The sequence below is a fragment of the Haliotis asinina genome, chromosome 9 (genome assembly GCF_037392515.1).
Source record: "Haliotis asinina isolate JCU_RB_2024 chromosome 9, JCU_Hal_asi_v2, whole genome shotgun sequence".
NCBI classification, from domain to species: Eukaryota; Metazoa; Mollusca; class Gastropoda; order Lepetellida; family Haliotidae; genus Haliotis; species Haliotis asinina.
Genome location: NC_090288.1, coordinates 3793906 through 3820469, shown reverse-complemented (window position 1 = coordinate 3820469; position 26564 = coordinate 3793906). Strand labels below are relative to the sequence as shown.

General features: G+C 38.2%; 1 protein-coding gene across 2 annotated transcripts; it reads right to left on the bottom strand.

The window, feature by feature from the left end:
• Positions 1–703: 703 nt before the first annotated feature.
• On the bottom strand, positions 704–26160 carry LOC137296773 (monoacylglycerol lipase ABHD6-like). Of its 2 annotated transcripts, none has more exons than XM_067828622.1 (9): positions 26027–26160; positions 23574–23765; positions 22743–22905; positions 22285–22398; positions 21672–21804; positions 11253–11416; positions 10908–10962; positions 9571–9665; positions 704–4811 (listed from the first exon to the last, which is right to left on the bottom strand). In XM_067828622.1, the coding sequence occupies exons 2-9, from the start codon at positions 23717–23719 to the stop codon at positions 4647–4649; spliced, it is 1035 nt and encodes a 344-aa protein (XP_067684723.1). In that variant the 5' UTR covers positions 23720–23765; positions 26027–26160; the 3' UTR covers positions 704–4646. The 2 variants fall into 2 exon arrangements, with proteins under 2 accessions (XP_067684723.1, XP_067684724.1); XM_067828623.1 differs by lacking the exon at positions 26027–26160 and adding an exon at positions 25599–25648 and having other exon boundaries at positions 4596–4811.
• Between the last annotated feature and the right edge of the window lie 404 nt (positions 26161–26564).

The following is a 26564-nucleotide window of genomic DNA, read 5'->3' as shown; positions in this document are numbered from 1 at the left end:
TGGTTTACATCGCTTTTAGCAATATCACAGCAACATAACAGTGGTTGACACCAGAATTGGGCTTCCCGCATTGTACTGCTGCAGACCTGCCAACTCTCACGCCTTTGGCGTGAGACTCACGGTTCTTAAGCATTTGTCACACTCTCACGGCAGACATTGATAATCTCTGGCTTTTAAAAAAAAATTAGCGTAAATTAATCAAAGCCACTTTTTCACTCAATTTTCGCTCATCAATACCTCTTTTGTATACAACACCACTCTATGCGATTGCAATGTGTTACTTGATTGGCTGAATGGCGGTTGTACAGCTAATACTTTCCCTCAGCATGGTAATTTCAAAGCAATTTTATGGTGTTAAAAACACTACTTTTCTTCAGCTCCAAGGGGGCTCACTTGCTCTCTCTCCCTCTCTCACACACACACACACACACACACACACAAAATTATAAAAAAAAAAAAAAAAAAAAAAAAAAAAAAAAAAAGTCTCCGCCCTGGACACGACGGGGCCTCAAGCCCCTTGACCCCAGCTTCTGAAGCTTTTTTCCTTTGGGTTGGAAGCTCTGTCGCTGTGGGGAATCATACCCAGGTCTTCTGTGTGGTGAGCGAACACTTTAAGCACTGGGATACCCCACTACCCTCACAGGCATGTAAATCACCATATGAGTGACATAATCATCATCATAATGAATACAATTATAATATATCATATAAAACATTTATTGACACAACAATCTTTCAAAGGGTATATTTATATTATTGCACAGATGTGTAAACTGAACACCATTCCTCAAGAAACAGCAACATCTGCATGGAATATCAGCCTCCAAATGAATGCATATGAGATGAACACATTCGAGCATAAAACAGCTCATGAAGTCACGACAAGGGAGGTAACTCTGAAAGACAAGTGGATACCACCAAACATTTGTACATGAGGAAGCATCATAAGAGACCATTCATAATTTATGGCTAGGCGGATGATGATTTTGAGGCGGGGTTCCCATTTTGTTGTGTTAGGGAGTCATCTATTTTATACACATGTACTAGGGAATCACAAATTTTGTACCTAAATATATTTAAGATTAAAATATGATTTAAAAATATGGGAGGGGGTTACACATTGTACATGCCGCTCCACAAAAATCCTCACCCCTCCTTAACCATAAAATATGAACTGTCTCTATGTATCACAATAGCATCAATAGATTGCTAGAAAACTTGGAACCATTAAATCCATTTCAGTAAAATCTGAGCAATTAAACACTGTGACAAATGAGGCAGAACTTAAGACATTGTCTGTCCTAGCTCGTGTTAATACATCGAGGGGGAGTTCACACACAACCTTCCTCCATCAGTCATGACAACACATACAATGCAGCTTTTAACTCTATATTAACTGAAGTAATGCTGCACATATGTCACTATGATCTCATATTTGTGTCAACTTTTCGTAAACCCTAACTGTGCCTGATTTCTGTATAGTGCAAAGGCAATCTAACATTTTACTCAGAATATTCAGAGACATGGTTACTAAAAGACACAAAATATCTGCCATAAACACTTGACATATGATTCACAGGCTCATGTCCCTTAAGTATTTTGATGGTGTTGAATACTGCACTTATTCAGGCATTAGCAGCCATCTTGGGTTTTTCAAAATGAAGACCATGTCAAATCTGAGGAATAAAAAAAACATGCAAACACTGACATGAATGAGACACAAAACACATTGGAAATCCAGTTGACAACTGCTTTCTATAAAAACTTACATGAAATCAAGCACAAAAGTAACAGACAGAGGTGAAAAATAACAGCTTGTAAAGGTTTATAGTCAGACATATGTCCACAGCTTTGTGACAAAACAGATCACTTGTGACTATCGATTCCCTGCTTGGAGAAAGAAAATGCAATCGTACACTTGATTCCTGGGTTGTTGGTTATTTTGCAACAGGTCATTTTACTGATGAGAAGGGAGAGCATGCACAAAGATATTTTAGTGCTAAGGTCATATTAACTCCCATACTTGAACACGGAGAAGTCTTAGTGCTAACCTCATCATACCTTATAAACATGGGCACTAACTGACAAATCTTATAAGGTCGTATTACTCCACAAACATGTGGACCCAGAATGACCAGTCTTATGGCTAACATCCCTTTGCCTGTAAAACTTCAGTACAAATGTTTAGTACTAAGACAGCTCCATGAGTCTTGGACCTCTTCTGGAACTGAGTCTATGAAGCCTAGATGAAGTGCTAAGAAGCTCTACTCCCTGTCCCTTTAACAATATTTTCAGCAGTAAGGCTGCATAGTGGATTCTTGACCATTTCTGGAGCAAGTATACCCAGTACCTAGAATTTATGTGCACAAAGCATAGATCTGTGAATAATACATACATTAAATTGCAAAAGCAAGACATACAATTGTACGGCAGGAAGGCAATTCAGTAGAATACAATATCCACAGTACAGGAATTGTCAGAGAAAGATAAATAGCCGATGACTATAAGTAGCTAGAAACATTGTTCCAATGCCACTTTGAAGAGGAATTCAGTTGTGCTGGAGGCAGTCTGTTTACCATGACAATCATGCCCACAAGTCAGAGATATCTGATGTAATCCACAAAACATGGAGCCCACAGTCCAGTGACCAAATACTAATACTGAACAAGGGGTGAGATTTGCAGCACTGTGATAAGAAATCAATAGGCCACTGTCCATGAGACTACTATATGCAGTTTTTTTTTTGAAAGGCATTTAGAAGTGATACACGTAAGGGAGAGAATTCATGGATATCTACTTCTTTTTCATATATGTTTGAATCAAAAGCAGACGAATGAATTGCAAGCTAATTCGAAAACTAATAAACATAAGATACTCAGTGAAACACTGACCATAATTTGATTGTATGGTGATTTATGAAAGTATTTAAAGCTTTTCTCATGTTTATGATTATTGTGACATCATGAGGATGAGGATGAGGATGATTATCTTATGATGTATATATCATCCACTGATTAAAAGGTTTGATTTCATGTAAAAATATACATCATTCAATATTGCTCTGGAATTATTTTCAGAATCAACTTTTCAATAAATAAAATATTTTGTCAGAGTTTATCCTACATCAAAACATGTACATACACATAATAAGTTACCAGTTATCCAGTGTGGTAAATGCAAGCTTGTGTCGAAAGTATCAACACAAACTAACACACTGGACAATCAGACCTAAGGCAAGTGTCAGAAGACGAGCGAACAAAAGTTTGTTTTACTTGTAATAATTTCATTGGCAAGTATAAGTTACAGGTGATAAATGCAAATAGTCACACAGTACTGCTTTTGAACATTTAAGAACTTAATTCATTTTAAAAGAAACATTTATAGAATACAACAACAATACCTGTCAAAAGAAAATGTGACCTTCACGAGACAACGATTCTGCAAAAAAACCCAAATCTTTCCAAAAACTACAATTTGCCTTATGGCTAACATTTACAAGTTTTTTGCAGCAGGAAGGCCTTTCTGCAAAGTTGGTGAAATACACATAAAGTCATTTACTGCTTTTCATCCTTAATCTTTAGTGGAAGGAAATGATGGAAAAGATCAGGCATAGACATTTTGCAAAAAGGAAATTTCCATGGACAATGTAAAGATGGTTATGCAATTCCTAGCTAAAAATATGTTGGACATATTTTGTTTTGAGGACACTGACAAAAACCTGCAAGAACTCAGAGGATGGGGCCACCCATGGTCAGTGTGCAATATAGTTTCCACCTTTTGCAACCCAGTCGGGCTAGCTATGTCTGAAAGTTACTAGTCCACAAAAAAATTTACAAGCCCAAAATTTGAAAGTAGACACTAATCAAATTATTACAAAAATGCAAAATACTATCAAAAACAAAGAAGAAAACACATCTGTTAATTTGTGAAATTGGCCAAAGACAGTGGAGATTTACTGGCCCAATTCAATTTTTACAAGCCATGGGCATACTGCCTCTGGTCACCCTTGATAAGGAATTACTGGGTAAATTTAAAGGATAAATACATTCACTGCTTGTTAAGTGTTTGTCTAAGTAACTACTTGCATGTCTTCCCAGACAAGTAAAATTTCACACAGACAAACAATTATTAGCATTTCATTCTCATTTTCTATGTTACACAACATATATTATGAAACTGTGAACCAGTTTCTCATTTCAGCTGAAGCATTCAAATTTTAATGTACCATTCTGGCTCTTGTTCAAACTGAGTAAATCACTAAATACTTTGAATATTGATGGTACTGACAAAACAATACTATGTAAATTGTCACATACCTTTACAATTTTGGCAGAGGACACTTTTCACAAATAAAATATAAATAAAACAATATGCTCCCAAAATACTAAAGCAAAGCTATATGTTTATGAGCCATTATAATATAAAGTATAACCTAAACTCCCATGTAATTCACATGTATCCTTTTCTCATCCACACAAAACTGCTGACATAAATTACGACTTCTACTATTTGACAAACTGCATTGTGCTGCATAATGTAAATATCTGAAAAGCATAAACAATACTTCCAACAAAAGTCGAACTAAAACTGTCAAGACTAGAAAACTACCCTGAGCAAACTGTTGTGTAGTTCTTTAAAAGTTTGGTTCATGTGTGAGTTGTCTCCATGGCTGCCCAGTACTCCATGATGACACGTGTGTAGGTCTCTGGTTGGTCGAGAGTTATGGCATGGCCACACTCAGGAATTATGTCAACGCGATCTACTTTGGACAGTCCAGTCTTCAAGGCATCTATGCCTGACAAATCTATGATCTGAAAATATATAAATTGCTTTTAGTCAGTGAGTATGATTTAGTGAGTCTAGGTTTACGCCGCTTTTGGAAATATTCCAGCAAAGTATGAAATGGGCTTCACAAATCTCAAGGCATATGAGATGTTGTATAATCTGGACAATGTGGGTCGACATACATGGTGTTCCGCCATAAGAACCCTACTGCAACATGTTGGAATGGGATATGCTTGGGCTTCTTAAGAAGTTGGTTGTATGGAATATTTTGTTAAGGACTTTAAACAGCGTTTAAAGATATCAGCTCTCAACAGTGACATTTAACCAGGAGTTCAAGACATGATACATACTCAACATACAAAACAACTCTTGATGCTTAAAAATAGCTATTAGACTTGTCACTACAAACGTTTGCACAACAGTCTGCTCTTTCAAGAGTTGGACATACAAGTCTACAGATTGACAGAGGCCAGATATCAAAAATACCTCATGAACAATGTATCCGTAGAGACAGTAACTGACATGAAATCGAAGACCTCCATCATTTTACTTTGATGTGCCCTTCCCTTTGATACCATCAGAAAAGCTATTCTACCAGATTCAGGCCCCCCAAGTTTCTGAAGGAATTACGGCAAATTTGAAACAACTGCATCTCAAACGTAAACAAAAGCACCCCACTTGCGAAACAATTGCAGCGATATTGGTAGTTTAGCGGTAATGACATAAACACAATGCCCCTATCAGAAGCAATGTGGGTAATACTTGAAACATGCTCGACCATCTTCGGAGATTTCTCAGCTCTATTCCGTGATTTGTTGGTCACGTCCTGAAACTGTGTCACTAGAAGGAGCACCCGTCTCCGTGACATAATACTAATAGTAGGTATAGACATGAGGGTCTAAGCAGAATTCATCAACATTTCAGGGGGTAAACTATTTCGTTTACAGTTTTGTACAAACCTGAAATCGCGACAGCTGTTGTGAAATCTGAAAGCTCTATGTTCTCACAATCTACTGTCATTTAGTTTTGTCTCCTGCTTTGCCTAGTTTCCGAGTTAAACCCTTGTTTTCATAGGTGATTTTGTCAAAATCACTTGGTGTCGCTTGGTTGTAATCTGTGTTAGGTGGTATAAACCTACACGTGTTATTTGTCATCATTCACTTGATGCTCAGTTAATGAACTTATAACAGATATAATTAGTGGTAGCGCCACTTAGATTACCCGACAAAGGTCTCCATTTGGCATTTATTTTGTCTGGATCGATCAAAGGATTAACCAATAACACGCTGATTGATTAATTACTTTTATGCGCATATCAATGGTGATTTGTCGAAAGGTAGTTTTTATGTATGTACATTTACTAATCTATACTGAATACACTCTGTCATGTATGTGTCTGTAAAAACAACACCCTTCTTTCAAAGGATTAACCGCCAATACATTGATTGATTGCTCATTATTGGCTAACTAAATTACTTTTTTTGAAAGAATGACGCACATTATGCAATAAGTTGTCAGGTGCGCTATCTTGAGTAACCAGAGTGACTATACAGCAATGTGAAAAACCTGAAATGATACATCACGTTTTCGTATATTAGACTGTTAAAAGACACATCACTTTTGAAATCTGCATATGAATTACATATCACTTGTTTTTGTGGATATTGATGGATACATTCCTCGAACAAGGTAAGAGCCTGGCATTGCTCCTATAACTTTAATTTGTTTTAATTTTAATATTTGCATTTTGTTTTTATTAAGTTGTCGTAGCTTTCAACAGAATCATTGTTTTCGTCGTGAAGTGTACTGATGCAGACTCCATACACTAGGGCGTGCGTGCGAATCAATTAATAAATTGATTAATATAGGCAAACTATAAAATGTCTAGATATTACATTCCTGTTATACATTCGCAGATCGCTTCTTTTTGTTAAGTTTCAAAATGCATACAAGTATGACTATAAAGTAATTAGGATTATGAAACAAAGTATAAAGACGTATATTGACAAGTGTCTACATACTGCTGAATGAACGTTTACAAACCAAGTAAATTTAGCAAGTGTAGAAATTTATCGCGCAGTATTTTCACTTCGACACTGACCTCGCTTATGTTACGTTACAAGTTGTGTCGTGCAAACCCTTTTGGTCATGATTCAAATACATATTTAACTACAAGTAGAAAGTAGTTTTGATTTTCTAACTTGATGAAAACAAACCATAATCTCATTAATTCAAATGGACTTTAGTCCATGACTTCATGATTTTCAAAAATGGCGGCGCCCTGTCTGAGAATGAATGCTATTTAAGTTTGTTTTCAGCGACTTACAAAATCAAAATTACTTTCTACTGGTAGTAAAATATATATTTTATTGATGGACAGTAGGACTTTGCATGACATTGCTTATAACACAACAATTTCACTCTTGGAAGCGAGGTGGAGGGCAATAATATATTACTTGCAATATTAATGTCACTTCGACCCCCATCTTGCTTCCGTGGAAAAAGTCGTTATGTTACAAGCTGTGGCATGCAAAATCCTTTTGGCCATGATTCAAATACACATTTAACTACTAGCAAAAAGTAGTTTGGATTTTCCTACTTGAAAAAAACCCATAATCTCAATAATTCTAACTGACTTTTAGCCTGTGACTTCACCATTTTCAAAAATGGCGCCGCCCTGTCTGAGGATAAATGCTATTTAAAGGGGCACTAATGCGGAGCAATTTCCGTGGACTGGTGTAAACTTTTGTTATTGTTTTTCTCCCATGAGTACCCAGATGATGTCCCAGAATTCATGACTGGTTCGTGACCTCTGCCACACAGTCTGTATGCGCAATTGAGAGTTTAATTATAGACAGATCAACTAAGGTGAAGTCATTCTTACTTCATTACAAATGTATTGTGAAAACAAATGAAACATTTTGAAGGATCTGCCAGTGGTAGAAATGGTAAAAAACTATTAGGACGGAAAAATAACGAAGCCGATGTATGTCTCTGTATTTTGTCTCACCCTAATTACTTTATTGTCATATTTGTATGATCTTGAAAATTATTAAAAGAACACACAGTCTGCTTAAACTTATAGTAAATTTCTAACATGACAGCAACATTTATACATTGTATAGATTACCAATGTGTATCATATTTCACACACATACGTGATCTAGTGTGTGTTTTCTGTCATACAGATTCTGATGTTTTCACACTTGCACTTTACGACATGGTGTAGTCAGTATAGATTAGTACATCTACACACACTGCCTTTTGACAAATCCACTGTGGAAGTAATTAATCAATCGTGTGTTATTGGTTAATCCTTTGATCGATGTTTGTATTTGTAACTCAGCTGATAAACCATCTTGTATCACTTACATGCACATATTACATAACACACAATACATTTGCCATTACAGACCTTAATTTATATAGCTGAGTATTTACTCCAGACAGGAGAAATGTCAAATGGGAACCTTTGTCATTTGTTGAGTAACCTGAGTGGTGTTACTAATAATTATACCTGTTATAAATTCATTAACTGACCATCCAGAGAATGATGACAAATAACATGTGTAGGTTTATACCATCAAAGGCGAGTTACAGCAAGGAAGATGTAATCTGTTTCGCATGCAGCCTGAAAACACTTATGGGCCGAAACTGTTTTGAGGATACATAAGGAATACATACAGGCATTTGTTGTGTACTTGGGTAAATAGGTGTAATAAGTTTTTTTTACCTAAGAAGATTTTCAGATTTCTCTACCAAAGGCAAAGTCATCATTTTTAGTTTACGAATTCAAATAAATCAAGTGTGTGTTTTTATTATCATAAATAATAAACTAGGGTAGCTACCATAGCTACCAAAATTTATGTATGATACTTGCTATCACAGCTGAACCAACACTCAAAACTATCTAAATATAAAGCTTTGCAATCTTTCAGACTGAAGCAAATGGCTTGCTACGTGCCTGTAGACATCATATTTTGACAAAACATGATTAAATATAGAGGTTAAAAACACAGAAATAGGATCAAATTGGATCAGTCACTATACCATCCACGCATCTGAAAAAAACTACACTGCTGGGATATTTTGTTATGATCAGACAAGGAATACCATGGATATTTTTAAATAATGGCATATGATGGGCATGCGGTCTCCTGACTGTTTAGGTTTACAGCTACAGGGTCTGGTGGAAATCTGTGCATAGTGACACCATCATCCCACCCCAAGGAGTAATTGACAACAACACAACAATTCGGCATGTCTTTGGTGACGTCGAGAAATCAGCAAAGTGACGAGCTTCCTACACATTTTCTATACAACTAACTGAAAATCGTTCCTTCTATGACGTCACTGCAAGGCTCTGGCAACAGAGTTACGTAACCTGTCTGTGGTTTCGTTTGCGGGCGAAAAGCAGGCGGCTTTTAGCAACTTTTAAGCGCTTGGTTAACCACTAGCTTTTTTAAAAAAGAACGGTGTTCAGTTTATGACTAACCAGAAATCATTCATATGCAGTGGTAAAAAGAGTACCAAAAAATTGAGTTTAGTCGTTCTTTAAAGTATCGGTCCTGGCAGTTTGTCTGTATGACTTCCCCAGTTTAAAATTGGTGTTAGGCAATCCATGCTTGTCGTAAAGGGCAACTAACAGGATCAAGTGGTGATGCTGACTAGGTTGACACAAGATTGACAATATATCCAGTAGAGTTAGCATCCTTGAAAACCAGATGAGCTGAAATCTGACCTTCACTTTCAATGTCTTCAGACATAACCGGCAGAGTTACCTACCTTGTCTTCCTTGCCCCAGATTAGCTGTACAGGGACCTTGACTTTCTGCAGGTTGTCTTCAAGAGTGTTGCGTTGATGAGTGATGCAGAGGAATACTGAAGGGTAAATTTATCATCAAGATATTATCATCAAATGGACAAACATTCAATTCACAGCAGAAAAATATCATGAGTGAATACGGTGGGCAGAGCAACACTTAGCATTATTCAAGTCATATCACTTATGAACAGGCAAAAAATTCGCTTTCTGACTGTGACGGAGATTGATCATGTAGTACCCAGCTTCCCATTGTCAAACAAATAATTCTCAACAATAAACCAGCCAATACATATACTGTGTCCACTAGACCCTGAATTTAAACAGAGAAATATGCACAAACAAGTAAAGACTCAATATGAAGGCTTTGATAATTTTCATTCTAATTCATAAAACACATCAGTCACAACAAAATATTAAATAAAACTGAGGCAACAAATGCCTGAAATTACACTGAATACCATCAAAGTTTCAGTTTCCTCCCATAAGAAATTACCACTTGGAGTTGATGACCAAGTTTTTTCATTTAACCTCTTCAACAAAACAAATCATTTTTATATAAAAAAACTGAATGAAAAATGGAACTGCCACAATATGATACTTCCCTGAGTGTGTTCTCGGTAATGTATCACCTTCCCATTCATCCTCCCAAAATATCACTGTTATTGTGTTTAGGTTTTGTATTGGATAAGGATATGAATACTTAACATTGCAAATTAGGGGATGCAAACAATCCTCACAGTTTGATTCATTATTACTTGATCTAACTATAGAGAGTCAGCTGTATTCAGCACCATTTCTTTTCAAGAGCATTACACCGTGTGTAATGTAACATCCAAAGTGATACTTTGAGACAGGTAACTAAGCAAATTAACTGGAAACCAGACAACTGAGATTCAAACCCATAACCATAGCTTCCTGGCACATCTAAGGGGCACAACTCTGCACTGAAAATTGTGGTGCTTCAGACAACTAGTCCCCCTCTAAGTGCAGCAAAGTTCAGACAACATTGTTCAGGACCAAGTCTCCAAAAACATACAACTGATTATGATAAGACATGGAAAAGTCCAGATAATGTTCTTTCACTATACTTGAATACTCCTAAAGATGTGAACAGAAAACAGCTTTGTACATTTATGGCAAAACCAGCAAAATGGACTTACTGTACAGGAGTGCCCCTCAATCTTTTCTCAAGCAACTGAATGTCTAATATGTAATTTTCTGAAAAAAACTGATGTTTTCTACTCATCCTGATAAGCAATTGAGCATGAGTCAGGATAATGAAAAATAAATTGACTTACATTTCAGGTAGAAGTTGTTTTTCTTTTTCCGAATGTCAGCAGCACCTTGTAAAATCTGCAAACCAGGAGTCTCCATTATAAGCCTCATCTACTGCAGTGAATTGTGACTGTAACTTCGCCTTAGACATCCTACAATGAACTAACTGCTGTACAAAATGTGATATACTTGGAACACAAGTGACATGGGCATACAAAACACATTTCTCGGTCACGTCTTTCCAAGGTACGTTCATCTCTCATCATGACAAAGGTCTTGGGTTCAGACGTAACTGCGAACCTGCCATGAATAAACTAATAAAATTAGTGACTGAAACATTCACCTGGTGGTGAAAGGGAGGTAAGTACCTGGTAGGGGAAGGTAGTCTTGTAAAATCTGCTGAAGTTGAGCATCTCCTGCACCTCTGCTCCATTCTGTGGCAACAAGATGCAACTAGTAACGTCAAAGTCCCTGCCGTCTTCATGATGCTGCCTCAGTCCTTCTGCAAATGGACTTGGCGTTGGTGTGATCACTGAAAATGAAAGTTTTATTCAATCTACTTTGTTAACAAGTAAGTCAAATTCCGTGCCTTAAATCTTTCAGGATATATATTTATATCTGACTTTTGAAATTTTAGAATTGATGGATTTGTAACTATATATTCAGCTTTAATCAAGATAAGCTTCTGAATGGAGATGTCTTAAGATAACCTATTTATGTAAGTGAGCAAGTTCAGCAATATTCCAGCAATATCACGACGGAGGACACCAAAGGGCTTCACACATCGTACCCATGTGGGGATTCAAATCCTTGTCTTCACATCACAAACAGATGCTTTGACCTTTCGCCTACCCCAAAGATCCAATAATAACATGATAAATTATGCTTGGCCTGTATGAAACCAGGGAATAATTCACATAAATGCTAAAAGATCAAACCATTTCTGTTTCAGTTGAATTTACAAGCCTAGCAATCAAAAATGTAATTTTCTGAATAAATTGATATTTTGTACTTATCCTCTCTCATGCTTAATTGCTTAAATGCTCAATTGCTTATCACCTTTTCCTGGTGAAGGTAGTGGAACACCTGAAATCCCTTGAAGTTCCCTTCTAAAAGAAGCGGGCGTAAAATTCACACTCACCTGTGTATTACCTCCCTTACCCCGCATGTGGTCAGCTAACCGCCATGATCTTTACTCTCTCCTATAATCGCCCGACACGAGAATACGGGAATTCAGTGTGTCTGTGAGGGGCGGCTAGGAGGGCTTTCGCCATGAGTCAGGATACCGTATATTACCGTGTATAAGCCAACCCTGTAGATAAGCCGATCCCAAACTTGACCCCAAAAATCAGTGTCAAAATGGTATGTTTCGTGCATAAGCTGACCCCCTACATCAGACATCTGCCAGTTAGAATCTTAAAGTAACGATGCTTCGGGGAGATAATAAATCAAAGAGAATAAGCTGGAGAATACAATCAACAACAGTCCTCATAAAAGTTGTCAAATTAACATTATAACTTACTAACTTACTATGTCCATCTTTTTTTAGCGACTGTGTGCCGTACTTCAAGTGACATCTCGGCTTTCGTCGCCTCGAACTTGAATCTCAGACACAATGTTCAGTGAGAAAAAATGTGCCTAAAGCATTTTTGTCAAAGGTCTTAACCTAGCACGATATAAGCACTAAGGTCCGTAGTGTATGTGCAGGTGGTGGTATCTGGTTTAACACGTTCAGAATAGCATGATTTTACTCAAAACTTTCATCTGAATCTATACTATAAGTTTACAAAGGACATTATCCATTGCTGTTATCTGATTGGCTGCCATAGGTCACGTGTTTGATTTTGACCATTCACGATCCTTATAGCAGACTGTGGCAAATAAGCGTCATTAGAAACTAGTTTTTCAAACGATACCTGCTATCAAACGAATCGCTGCCTCACATGTTATCTGTATGGACTTTCAAAAACAGAGGTATTTGTCCCAGTTGTATCCCGTTACCAAGTGGAAAGCCAATGATATTGGGCAAAAGACGACCATTGATATTATTTGAAAAATCTGTAGCAGAATAATTTTCCGATTACGCGAAAATGAAAATATAAAACGAGTGAAGGGAAACTTAATGGTATCGCATTGTGGCTCTCTGCTGGGGGATATAATGACATGTTACAAATGAATGCTCCTACTCCAATAATCACTCACTTCTTGAAAGTGCTTGTGCAAACAACAAAACAATAGCAATCAGGGCCCCTATCGAAACAACAGGAAGCAATCACTGTATGTGAAGTGACAGGAAACAGCTGATCTGATTGGCATGTCAAATGGCGACCGGACAGGATTATAACTTGTTAAAAATTGATGTTGTGAGTAAATAGGTAGGTATGGAACTTAATAATGACTAAGGGCAAAATAATTTGAAAGAATGAAAACTGTACACTTCGATTTGTATTTTATTAATGATGTATAACAAAATGGCTGTAAACGTCATAAACTTCCTGGTAGGTGTACCGCTAACCTCTAGGATCCTCCCGACAGGGCACTGACGACCAGAAAAATACTTTCATGAAATTGTGCCTCAAAGATAAGTCGACCCCCTTCTACAGACAACATTTTTTGGTCCTCAAAATTTGACTTATACACAGTAATATACGGTAAGTTTAAAGTATCAACTTTATTCAGAAAATTACATATTTTTCCTTATCCTGACTCATGCTTAATTGCTTAGAGAATCTGACGGAAACGGTGGTGGGTCAGACCAACTGGATTCTGCTGGCTGTTCCAAATTACGTCCAATAATTTCCCCCCAAACGGGAACTTGTACAGTGATAATTTGGTCATATTCTTCTCATATCCATTGTAGATTTGGGGGGAAATGACGTCCAGTTGAACTTATCTTCAGTAGACGACTTCATTGACTAGTAAGTGATGACACTAATTATAGTTAGCATCCTGTTAGTTTCTAATGTAACTAAAAGTCAAGCTATAACAATTGGGACTAGTTGCGACCTCTCTTCATGTTCAAGTATCTTCATCATTAATATTAGGTCCTAATAACTTAAGCACATCTGTTCAAGACGTGCACATAGACTTTCCACCAAAATATTCCACAGAGCATCGGGCTTCCACAAGCCATGTGATAAATCGGGTGAGTTAAGTCAGAGTCGCCGGGAAACTGTCGGTTGCTGAGCAACAACAAGTGGCCCAAACTAATGAATGCCAGTGACGTCCTCCATGGCTATGTCTCGTAGGTAATGGTTGGCAAACACTGTGTTTGACTTCCAAAAACAGCCTTCAATAATAGTAGATAGCGAGTAATAACCATGTAGCGCTAGTGTAGAGGCTAGAGCTCTGACATCATGTGGGTTAGAGGCTCGTGCAGGGTCTAATGCTGCTGCTTTATATGCTCTAAATATAACAGTTCTAGTCCACACTGAGATAGTGTTGCGGGATACTTCTGTGGGTGTCTCAGTAGATACAGGGATAAATAGTCACTTGAACCGTTGTCTTCTAGACTTGGTACGCGCAATGTATATGTTCAATGCTCTGACTGGACATAATGATAAATCTTGTGTATGGTGAGGTCCTAAGATTGAAGACAAAGCTGTTACACGGAACTGTCTATACTGGTAGTTGATTCTTTGCTATGAAATCCTATCTTAGACCTAAATGAGCTGGTTCTTGGTGACTTGTATCAAACTTCATTCGATTAAGTCTAGAGCATGAATTTCTGACATTCTTAGAGCTGTAGCCAGGGCAAATTAAAATAACGTCTTTTGAGTCAACATTTCAACTGAAGTCCGATCAAGTGGTTCATATCCATCACTTGTAAGATGTTGGAGTACAATATTTAGGTCCCACGCTGGAGCTCTAAATCTATATTGATGATCGTCCAACTTGAACGAACGTAGTAAGGCAAGGAGCTCTGGTACATTGGTCAGCTTGGTCCCTGATCCCATGGCGATGACTGAGCTGAGAGCTGCTAAGTATGTAGATAATGTAGAACCCTTCAGACCCTTAGAGTGACATTTGGTTTGTGTGGGGATGGATGAGAAGATTCTTCCACTTTGGTAACTGTAGTGTTGGTTGTCCTACCTCTTCTATAAGTGTTGGAAACCAATTTCTCGTTGGCCAGTAGGGCGCGACCAAAATCAGTTGTAACTTCTTCGTTTGTCTGATTTTCTCAATGACTTTTGGTAACAGTACTGGAGGGGGAAACATGTACGTGTTCAGTCCTTCCTATGGAATGCTGTGAGCGTCCATTGCGCAGGCTACGGGATCTGGTACTGGCGACACAAAGGTTGTTGAATCTTGTTGCAAATAGGTCTACCTGCAGGTGATCTGAAAGCTTGACTGATTAGTTGAAATGCTTCCCGATGCAGCATCCATTCTGTTGGACATGGACAAACGGGACAAGATAGGGCATCTGCCATGACGTTGTAGGCTCCTGGTATGTGACATGCTTTTACTTGAAGATTCAGACTGTCGACTAAGTTGAACAGTTGAAACGTTAGGTGTAGTAGAAATAGTAATCTTGTTGACCCTTGTTTGTTTACGTAAAAAGCTACTGATGAGTAGTCTGTGCGAATCATTAATAACTTGACTCTCAATGCTGTTGACCAGTGGTGGATGGCATGAATGACCGCTTTCATTTGGAACTGGTTGATGTGAAGAGCCTGTTCCTCTTTGTTCCAAATTCCGTTTCCTAGATGAGCTCCCTATCCTTGTAGAGATGTGTCTACATTGAGGTGGTTGTTGGATACCGACTCTAACACATAAGTTCCTGCACAGTTCCACCACATCACACAAGAGTCATCAGAAGATGACATATTCCCCCGACCTCCACATGTTTGAAAGGACAAATCATCTCAGTTACTCATTGTTTTCTTAGACTAAGTTTGAATTGTTTCCATGGAATTATATGAAAATTATAAATGCCATATATCTGTAAGCAGCAAAGTCACAATTTCAAGATCTGTATCATATATCTGCCAAGATCTGTTCAAAGATATGAAATGGTTTTCGAGTTGTGCTCTGGAAACAAAGCCTATCCCTCCATTTTGAGACTAAGTCAGAATTGTTTCAATGGAAACCAGGAAAAATAAAAATGCCAAAACATTGTAAATAGAAAAAGGCATAACTTTGTGGTCTGCTTCAAATATCTGTCAAGTTTTGCTGTAAGATATTGAATAGTTTTAGAGTTGTGCTCTGGAAATGAAGCCCACCCCTCCATTTTGAGACTCGTTTCCCTGGAAAATGGCAAAATGATAAATCATAAACATTTGTAAATAGCAAAAGGCACCACCATAGGGTTCTCCCCTACATATCTGCCAAGTTTTGCAGAAAAATATTAAATGATTTTCGAGTTCTGCTCCGGAAACAAAGCCCACCCCACCATTAGACTAACACCGAAATGTTCCATGGAAAAACAAAACAACAGTCATCAGAAGATGACATATCCCTCCGGCCCCCACATGTTTAAAAGGACAAATCATCTCACAGTTACTCATTGTTTTTCAGACTAAGTTTGAATTGTTTCCATGGAATTCATGAAAATTATAAATGTCATATATCTGTAACCAGCAAAGTCACAATTTCAAGATATGTCTCATATATCTGCCAAGATCTGTTCAAAGATATGAAATGGTTTTCGAGTTGTGCTCAGGGAACGAAGCCCACCCCTCCATTTTGAGACTAAATCCGAAACGTTTCCATGGAAACCAAGAAAATAATACATCACAAAAACCTTCAAAAATCAAAAGACTCCACCTTGAGGTCTGCCACACATATCTAGAAAGTTCTACTGACAGATATTAAGAAGTTTTTGAGTTCTGCTCCGGAAATGAAGCACACCTCTCACTTTTGAGACTATGTCTGAAACATTTCCATGGAAACCGAGAAAATAATACATCACAAAAAGCTGTATATACCAAAAGGCACCACTATAGGTTCGGATTGATATATCTAGAAAGTTTTACAGAAGAATATTGAACGGTTTTTGAGTTCTGCTCCGGAAACAAAGCCTATCCCTCCATTTTGAGACTAAGTCAGAATTGTTTCAATGGAAACCAGGAAAAATAAAAATGCCAAAACATTGTAAATAGAAAAAGGCATGACTTTGTGGTCTGCTTCAAATATCTGTCAAGTTTTGCTGTAAGATATTGAATAGTTTTAGAGTTGTGCTCTGGAAATGAAGCCCACCCCTCCATTTTGAGACTAAGTCAGAATCGTTTCCCTGGAAACTGGCAAAATGATAAATCATAAACATTTGTAAATAGCAAAAGGCACCACCATAGGGTTCTCCCCTACATATCTGCCAAGTTTTGCAGAAAAATATTAAATGGTTTTCGAGTTCTGTTCCGGAAACAAAGCCCACCCCACCATTAGACTTAACACCGAAATGTTCCATGGAAAAACAAAACAACAGTCATCAGAAGATGACATATCCCTCCGGCCCCCACATGTTTAAAAGGACAAATCATCTCACAGTTACTCATTGTTTTTTAGACTAAGTTTGAATTGTTTCCATGGAATTCATGAAAATTATAAATGTCATATATCTGTAACCAGCAAAGTCACAATTTCAAGATCTGTCTCATATATCTGCCAAGATCTGTTCAAAGATATGAAATGGTTTTCGAGTTGTGCTCAGGGAACGAAGCCCACCCCTCCATTTTGAGACTAAATCCGAAACGTTTCCATGGAAACCAAGAAAATAATACATCACAAAAACCTTTAAAAATCAAAAGACACCACCTTGGGGTCTGCCACACATATCTAGAAAGTTCTACTGACAGATATTAAGAAGTTTTTGAGTTCTGCTCCGGAAATGAAACACACCTCTCACTTTTGAGACTATGTCTGAAACATTTCCATGGAAACCGAGAAAATAATACATCACAAAAAGCTGTACATACCAAAAGGCACCACTTTAGGTTCAGACTGATATATCTACCAAGTTTTGCAGAAAAATATTGAATAGTTTTTTATTTCTGCTCCGGAAACGAAGCCCAAGTCCAAAACGTTTCCATGGAAAAAGAGAAAACAATAAATCACAAAAAACTGTACATACAAGTTTTGCAGAAAAATATTGAACAGGTTTTGTGTTCTGGTCGGGAAAATGCACCAAAATGTTCCATGGAAAAAACAAAACAAATATTAATGCCAAAAATCTGTAAATGGCAAAAGGCACAAACATAGGCTGAGATTACTATATCTATCAAGTTTGGTGTAAAAATATTGAATGGTTTCTAAGTTATGCCCCGGAAACAAAATGATTATGGAGTGATGGACGGACGAGGCATCAACTATATCCCCCCCGGCATGTAATGCGGGGGGATAAAAGGCTTCAGGATGTCTGGGAGCGGAATCTGTTCTCTGTTGTTGAGATGAAGATTCAAGAAGCGTTGTACAGGATGCAACTGCAGTCTTCCTCTTCTGGTCATATCTTGCACTGACGTGAGGAGGTCTAGTAGACACTGCCATTGTCGAAGTGTTAACGGAGAGAGTAGAGCTTGCATTATCGTATCTTGAATCTTGACCCACTGGTCCTCTGGAACTACAATCGGATTCAACGTAGGGATGAAACAAATCCCGAGGAACTTGATATCTTGTTGAGGTTCCAGTTCCGACTTTAGGTGATGTTAGTAGCCTGATTGTGAAGTCTAATTGTAGTCTGAGTTGAATTTTCCATTGATGCACTTGTATGCCGTCATCCAGATAAAAAGCACTGCGTATCCATCTCAGGTGTATATAATTGACGATGGGTATGGTTATCCGTGTAAATAGCCATGGGGCCGAAGATATTCCAAACGGTAGGACTGTCCATTGATAATGCTGGCTGTTGAAAAGGAAGCGTAGATATTTCCTGGAATCTTGATGTATTCTCGATGCTGGCTAGATAGTCTGCTGGTCAGATGAGTAGTCTTAGTTGAGGAAGATGTACCATCTTAAAATGTTCTGGCTTCCATAGAAACTTTTTGTTGAACTCCTTCATGTTGTAAATGAGGCCAAATTTCCCTCTAGAATACTTCTTTGCAACTGAGAAGAATTGGGAGTAAAAGCCAGGTGTTAGACTCTGTGGCTGTATTACTTCTACTGTGCCCTTCTGCAACAGTGTTGATTTAGCATTGGTCAACTTGTCTAGTTGATTGACTGCGTAGAGGATGGAAGTTAGTAGTTTTGTGAGCGGTGGTGTATCTTCCAGCGGAATCTTGTAGCTGTCTCATAGAATATTCATGACATAGTTGTCATTGAGGATTCCCCAATTTTGCCAGTAAAGTTGAAGACGTCCACCCACCTGAGACGATTGTACGGGAATGGCTGGGGGTGGAAGACTCTAGTTGTTCCCAACCTGATCTTCAGTGTTTATTTCCTCCACCGCCCCAATATGATCTTCCTGACGTCTGAGATCATTTATTTCCTCCATAGGGGTGACGAAAAGAAGAAGACGATTTCTCCCCTTGATCGCTGAATTTCTTATCACTGGCTCTTTGAACACTTGGTGAACTTGGACTTGCTAGTGTAACATTGATTTGTCTGTTTAAGGACAGCAGTCAACGTGACGATGGTTTTTATCATCATAACTTGAATCTTGAGTAACCGATCTTGCTACCTCTTCAATCCTTCCGTCAAACACAGTAGGTGCAGACAATGGGGCTTGATACATAAAGTCTTTGTGAAGTTCCCACTCCATGACGCAGCGGACAGGAGCCCTGTCTCCGAAGTAGATTAATACCCGCAGTGGCAGAAGCTAGATGTTCCAACATAAACTGTTGATCCTTCCTCTGTGTAATAAGCGCAGACAAAATCATTCTTTCTTCCTCATTGGCAGGATTGCTGAATTTTGTAATGAGAGTCTCGTTGATGGCTCTTGATCAAGCTAATCCGAAGAACTTTCTTCTCGTAGTAGTGTCAAGATGCACCAGTCTTCTGTCTTCTACTTTGTAAAATTTGCTGTGAGCTGAGTTGGTAACTTTATAACCTTAGTCTACATCAGGTGCTCTGAAGAATGGCTCCATGTGATGAAGAGGGAAACGACGTGCGTTAAAAGGTGGTACATGTTGCTGTTGAAACTTGGTTGCTGACTTGAATGCTGTAGAAAAAGTCTCAGGGATTGTACATACAGGAGCTATCGGTGTGAACGTTAATGTATCAATGTCATCATTCTTCATCTTGTACGTGTTGAATTCATTGGAGTCCTTAGATGAGGAAACAAGGTTTAAACCATCCGTGATCCATGATGTGACTTCTGAGTCCAAAAATAGGGCCTCCTCAGGTGACAAATCATGATGATGTGTAACTTCATTCTCCCTAGAGTAAGATGAATTCACAGACCGCCGACGATCCCATCTGTGTGAGTCTATGTCCGAAGGGGAAGATGACTGCATACCGTGTCTTCTTTGAATAGGAGAGACTGAAGGAGATATTCTCCGTTGACGAGTCCATCCACGAGTGCACTCACACGAGCGTGTGACATCACTCCCCCGAGTATAACTACTCATGCAAGTGCACTCACTTGGCGTGGGTATATCCTTCTCTGTGCTGCGGCCCAATGACCGGGATCTGGATCTTCTGGAATCCGTGCGTGCATGCACTTCCTCTTCATCCTCAGAGTCCAGGTCGAGATGAACGCTCTCGCTGATTCCCAGTCAACATCGTTGACGAGTGCAGTCTCCTCTCCTCTTCCAATCGTCGCTCCATAACATTCATCATCTGTGTTGTGAAGTGTTGCACGAAGGCGCCTGCGTCGAATGCATGTGGCGCATGCATTGATGACTGTGTTGAAGAGTTGTCAACGATGTCCGAGGATGCAGTTGACATCTGCGATGTCTGTTGTTCTGACAATCTAGTTGCCAATGTCCGTTGGCTGATGTCTTCACTCTGTATCAAGAACAGAGACTCGTCAAAATATTGACGTTATTCTAAGGGAACTATCTCCTCCCCGAATGATTTCTTCAAAGAGGGATAATACTGTGATGATCTTACAGATGAAGACTTCAACTCACCCGACCCTGTACATAACCTCGGAGATACAGCTGGCATCTTGCTGGAATGAATCTCAGCATCAACAATTACACGGTTACCCGATTTTATTTCACCAGATTTAGACATGGATAATGTGAGGCGATGTTGCCTACCTTTAGCGCGTCTGTGAACAGACCGTAAATATAATCAGAATTCTGCTTCAGACAATTTAATGCAAAATTTACGAGTATGAGCAGAATTTACAGGTTTACACCCAGGGCAAAGTAAGAGTGGGTGAACCGCCAACAGCCATAACCTGCACTGAAAACATGATTTCATTAAGTGAGACTAAGTCTCAGGTGATTAAATACGTGTTAGAAAAAGGCACAAAAATCACAAATTTGTATAATAATAATAATAAATATATACAAGCCAAAAACCGCATACAACACAAATTTAATTACAAAACCAAAAGAATGAAAGCATTATCGCTGTATACAGGACCCCGGGTGCCCCCAGCCGCCCTCATCGGATGATAGGGAGAGAGAGTGAAGTATCATGGCGGTCAGCTGACCATGTGCATGGCAAGGGAGGTAATACATGGGTGAGTGTGAATTTTATGTCCGCTTCTTTTAGAAGGGAACTTCAAGGGATTTCAGGTGTTCCACTACCTTCGCCAGGAAGAGCAGATAAGCAATTAAGCATTTAAGCAATTAAGCATGAGTCAGGATAAGGAAAAATTGTAAAGGATAAACCAAACTCCAAAGCAGTTAGGAAACTGACAATTTCTAGCTGAATTTAATGATATGTAGACAGCAACTCACTGGATGGACAGGAGAGGGAAAGTTTCTTCACCAGATGAGGGTACTCAGCAGCGAACAGTCCCCCTAAGGCTGCACCCATCGACAGACCAACAATGTGGAATGGTTGCTTGTCCAGACCAACTAACTCCACAAACTGAAAAATGCAAAATATTCACTTCAAAAGATGAATTCAAACAAACTTTAGTCAGATACATTACACACAATTCTGTCTACTGGCGAGCCTTGGTACAGCCATAGAGTTACTTCCCTTTGCTTTCACTGTCAATCTCTTCAACATAATTTCTCAAAGCCTGTACAACTGTCCATGCCCAAGTGAATGTACCTACTAGGCTGGGATTCAGTAACATTTGGTGTTGAGCAAGTTTTTGTGTCTGCGTACATGTGGGCACTGCCACATGTGTACCATTGTACTATTTAAGCTAAAGAACGCACCCTCTAAATAACCCATACACCCTACGTTCATGCCTATCCATAATCAATCATTATAGCCACCAATAAAATCAAAACTATGCAAACAATCGCATTTCATCTATTTCTAACCAATGATAAACATTACACAATCATTGAGGATGTCTCTTTGTGTGACTGATGACTCCCCTAGTATGCTACTGACCTTCCTGATCATTTTGACCTGAGAGGGGTAGTCAAGGTCATCCTCTTCTGGTTCACTGCTGCCTCCATGACCTGGACTGTCCAGTGCAATGACATGCACACTGGATGGGATTCGCTGACCAAACAACAGATGAAATGATTTTAACAGCCAGAATATTTTCACGAAAACATGGAACAATAACTTGAAGGGCAAATAAGTGAGAGAGTATGGCTTTCCCTTTCTGTCATCGAAGAAAGGGGTTTAACTTTAGAAACTAAATACATGACTGAAAATCTGAGTTTGACTTTAATGCCAACTTGAAAAGTATTTCACTTATATCACGGCCAGGTCAGATTAATTTGTGAAGAATTCATGAAGAGATGAAGACCTCTTTCACAACTTGGGCAAACCCCTCAAGAATTATTATGGTTTTGTAAGACCAAGAAACATCATCACAAATACGGCAATCAATCTCTCACCTTCACTACTGGGGTCCACATGAAGTGGTCTGCAGTGAAGCCGTGGAGGAACAGGAGGCTGACGCTGCCCTCACGCTGATGTCCCTTCTCTCCGTAGCAGAACTGGAACTTGCCGTCTGGAGAGACAAACTTGACCTTCATGCCACTCCAAAGCACAGCAACTCTATCAGTGACAATGAAAACAGTTTATAACTTGACAGCAGTAGGTACTCAGTGTGAGGGATTTTCTGATCATATTCATATTCACAAACCATAAATGTATATGTTCAAAAACCATCCAAATTATGCACCATGCATACGCATTCATGAACAAATTGTGAATCATGACCTGAAGTCATGCCTTCACAACTATTTCATTACAAAATTATGTTATTATCACTGAATGTTACATCAAGCAATGCAGGGTTTGTATAGATAATCAGCCATCAAAATTAAGGCCTTTTAAGGGGCCTTTAACCCCCAATAAGCAATTTGAAAGGAAATATTGAAACATATATGACACATAAGTAGTTGAATATACACAAGGTTGGTTAACTGTGAGCAATACCTCTTAGCTACTTAGCAAGTTTCGCTTTGCGAACACCCACTGTAATTGCAAGGCAATATCATCATATAAAAGTATCCTGTAAAATCATCAACAGACACATTTCTCTAAATATAGGGCAAATCACTGGAAGTGGACATTAGGGTCTTTTGAAGACAAAATTGTCCCTATTTCTGGTTCATTCAAGCCCATGAAAAAACTGTACTGGGACATTTAGCATGATACACGTCATGTATTATGGCTCGAATATCTTTACTTTTCTATGTTTCAAATTAAAGTTGACTTACTTGAAATACACTTGAAGGATGAGGCTTGGGCACATGAGGTACACCCCTAAACCCATCATCAGGTATAGGCTGACTGTTGCCACAGTGATCGTCATAGCAACATCAGAGACACTGGTCCCCACCTGAACTCCAATGAAGTCGGACATCTTGTTTATGTACAGTGTTACCAGTTCAGCGTAGCAGAAGACAAACCTTGGAAGGAAATGTTGCCATGGTTATTTCTGTGCACATTTAAATTCATTCATAATGGCAATAATTTGCAAGGTATTCAAATTTTTCTTCTCCTTATCTGTCCCAAGAACATTCAGGAGAATATGCAGACTAACTAACAGTAACACTGCTGCCTTCTGCATTTCCCAGAATGTCAGAAGTGCTGTATTCCCGGTGGAGGACCCGGGCACTCACCTGATCTATGGCAAGAGATCAAAGGTACCCAGCAATGGCACCAAGAACAATAGGGAGTCTGATGACAATATAGATGGACTGCCAGTGAGACAGTTCAACCACACAACTTGTAAAACATCAAGGCACTTGTATTTTCTCCCCAATCATTGGATGATCAATAACAGTCCTGTTTTCGGAAAAAGTCTAAACTGGGAAAAAGAACGGTTATGGGCAATGACCTATTGCTGAATGGATAACAGTGCCACACTGATTTGATGAACCATGTAAGAATTTTTTACAACCCTTGCTTCTCTCTGAGAATGTGATGCAACTTCCAAGACTTTCCTGCCACTTAAGCAATAAAATTGCATGTTATCTTTATTGACTTATAACGTATCCCTAAAAGATATAAGTGAATAACTACAGACAAAATCAGGGTTAGGTTAAGTACCCCAGATGTTAACTACCAAATAATATCTGGCAGGATGAGTTGAATTATTTCCATAAATACAATAATTCTGTCCCTCATTTAATTAAATCAGTAATTATAGTAATGTCACAAATACCATACGTTCTTCATCACTGTCAAATGTCAATTACCTGATTGAATTCACCTGACAATTAAAACACTTAACCATGTGTAAACGATTTTTAACCCTTTAAATGTGCATATATACATGTAATATGTAAACCTTTTCTGTAAAAAAGATTATTAACTGTTCATATCCTGAACCATTCTTGTCAAATGACCAGAATCACATGTAAACAACATCGCATTTATGCATTCATCACATTTCTAGGACATTTTTGAGTCAGATCAATTTGTGTTAGACTATTAATGGTGTTGTGATGATTGAAAACAATTGAAAAACGTTCGAAAGAAGTATGAAAATTAATTATTGACTGTAAAACACATATTTAAGAAACATTATTCACAATTTTGTAATTTTACACACTTGAATTAAGTAAACTAATTCATGAACAAACAGTGTAAAACTATCCACATTGTAAAATTTTTGCCACTTTTATTGTTTGATTACAATTCCAGTGGCTTTTTATTGCAATTGACAGTATTAGCTATATTAGAATAAAAAGTGGGGAAACCCCATTAAAACTAGTGATTTCAGTAAACATGTATCTATCTCTATCATAGTCAGTAATCGTTCATCACAAGTCCTCCAGTAATTTATTGTGGATTTGGTTTCTGATTACACTTTTTCAACAACTTAATCACTGTGATCCCTAGTGACCAAGGTTAAACACAAAAATGTTGATGTTATGTAGAGTATGTAGATCTAATCATTTTTTATCTATTAGAAGAATGAAAACTCTGAGAATAACAGCAAATGTTCATGATAGTCATGTATGTAAATTCATTCTGCATCATATGACCAAGAATATGCATAATCATATATGCATACACAATGGAAGATAGCTTATACTTATAGGATCACGTACAGTCAAAATAAAAACAAAAATGTCGTGTTTATGGCCTAGATCTAATAGATAGATCACTGTCTCTACCATCAAAGTTGAAATTCATAAACAATACAGTTTAACTTGATCTTAGTTCATAGAAATAAATCATATGGTGGACACTAGACCTCATGTTAATCTTGACTCATTATAACTGAAACGTACCTGTCAAAACTTCACCAATAATAGATATGGTAGTTAACTGTTTCACTGCTCGATCGTCCCCTCCTGAAGCCACAACTGATTTGGTGAATTAGAAGCCACAAAATCTATTCGTGGATCGAGTCATCGCCTGACTTTGGGTTCAAAGTCCACTTGTCGGACCATGAATGCTTATAACTCGCGTTATGTCAAATATCCATGGTTGAATAACACTGGTATTAGTTCTAGATAATCGTTTATATGTCGGTGATAAGAATACGTGTTCACCATGTTTACAGTATCCATGTGTTTTGAAGTCTCACTACGAATCGTACGATCGCTGCCACCTGTGCGATATGTATTGACTCAAATTCGAGACCACTCGAAACAGGAAATGAACGAGATGATGTGTTACCTGAAGGATCTGTTATCCATCAGTGAATGAAACTTACCAGTTAGTACGCTACGCTAATACACCAAGTGAACTCTGAAAGTTCACGGCCTTTCTTCTCATCGTACGATTTATCAGCTGACAGTTGATCGTGGTGTCCCGCCCTGTTTCAACAGGTGCCAGTATGGGTTATCTCCCCTTGGTCACCGGCATCAATTTCCATCAGGAGTTTAACACAGGTGCAAGAAATACCATTACATTCTTACTGAACATTATTTTCTTGAAATTAGCATTATGTTTTAGGGGCTATGCTTTCTTTTGTAGGCATACTATGTATAATAAAAAGGAATGTTTTTACATTTTTTACCGATATTGTGTCAAAAATAATTGAAAAGGCTGGCGAAATGGAAATAAAAGAGGCTTTAAGATAAACAAAGCATAATTATTAGGGCGAATATGTGATTGATATGATATATCCCGGTCCATTTTTAGTCGTTTAGCATGAGTTTTAAGTATGGAGAACAGTCAACAATATATTTTTTTTTCGAATAGATTAAATCCTTAGATTTTAATCCAAGTAGTTTTTGCATTGTTTTGTT

Coding starts and splice junctions, on each gene's coding strand:
- LOC137296773 (XM_067828622.1), bottom strand. CDS start 23,719: ATGTCCGACTTCATTGGAGTTCAGGTGGGGACCAGTGTCTCTGATGTT. Junction 22,906..23,573: donor ATCCTTCAAGTGTATTTCAA/GTAAGTCAACTT, acceptor TGTCACTGATAG/AGTTGCTGTGCTTTGGAGTG. Junction 10,963..11,252: donor AGACTACCTTCCCCTACCAG/GTACTTACCTCC, acceptor CCTGGTTTGCAG/ATTTTACAAGGTGCTGCTGA.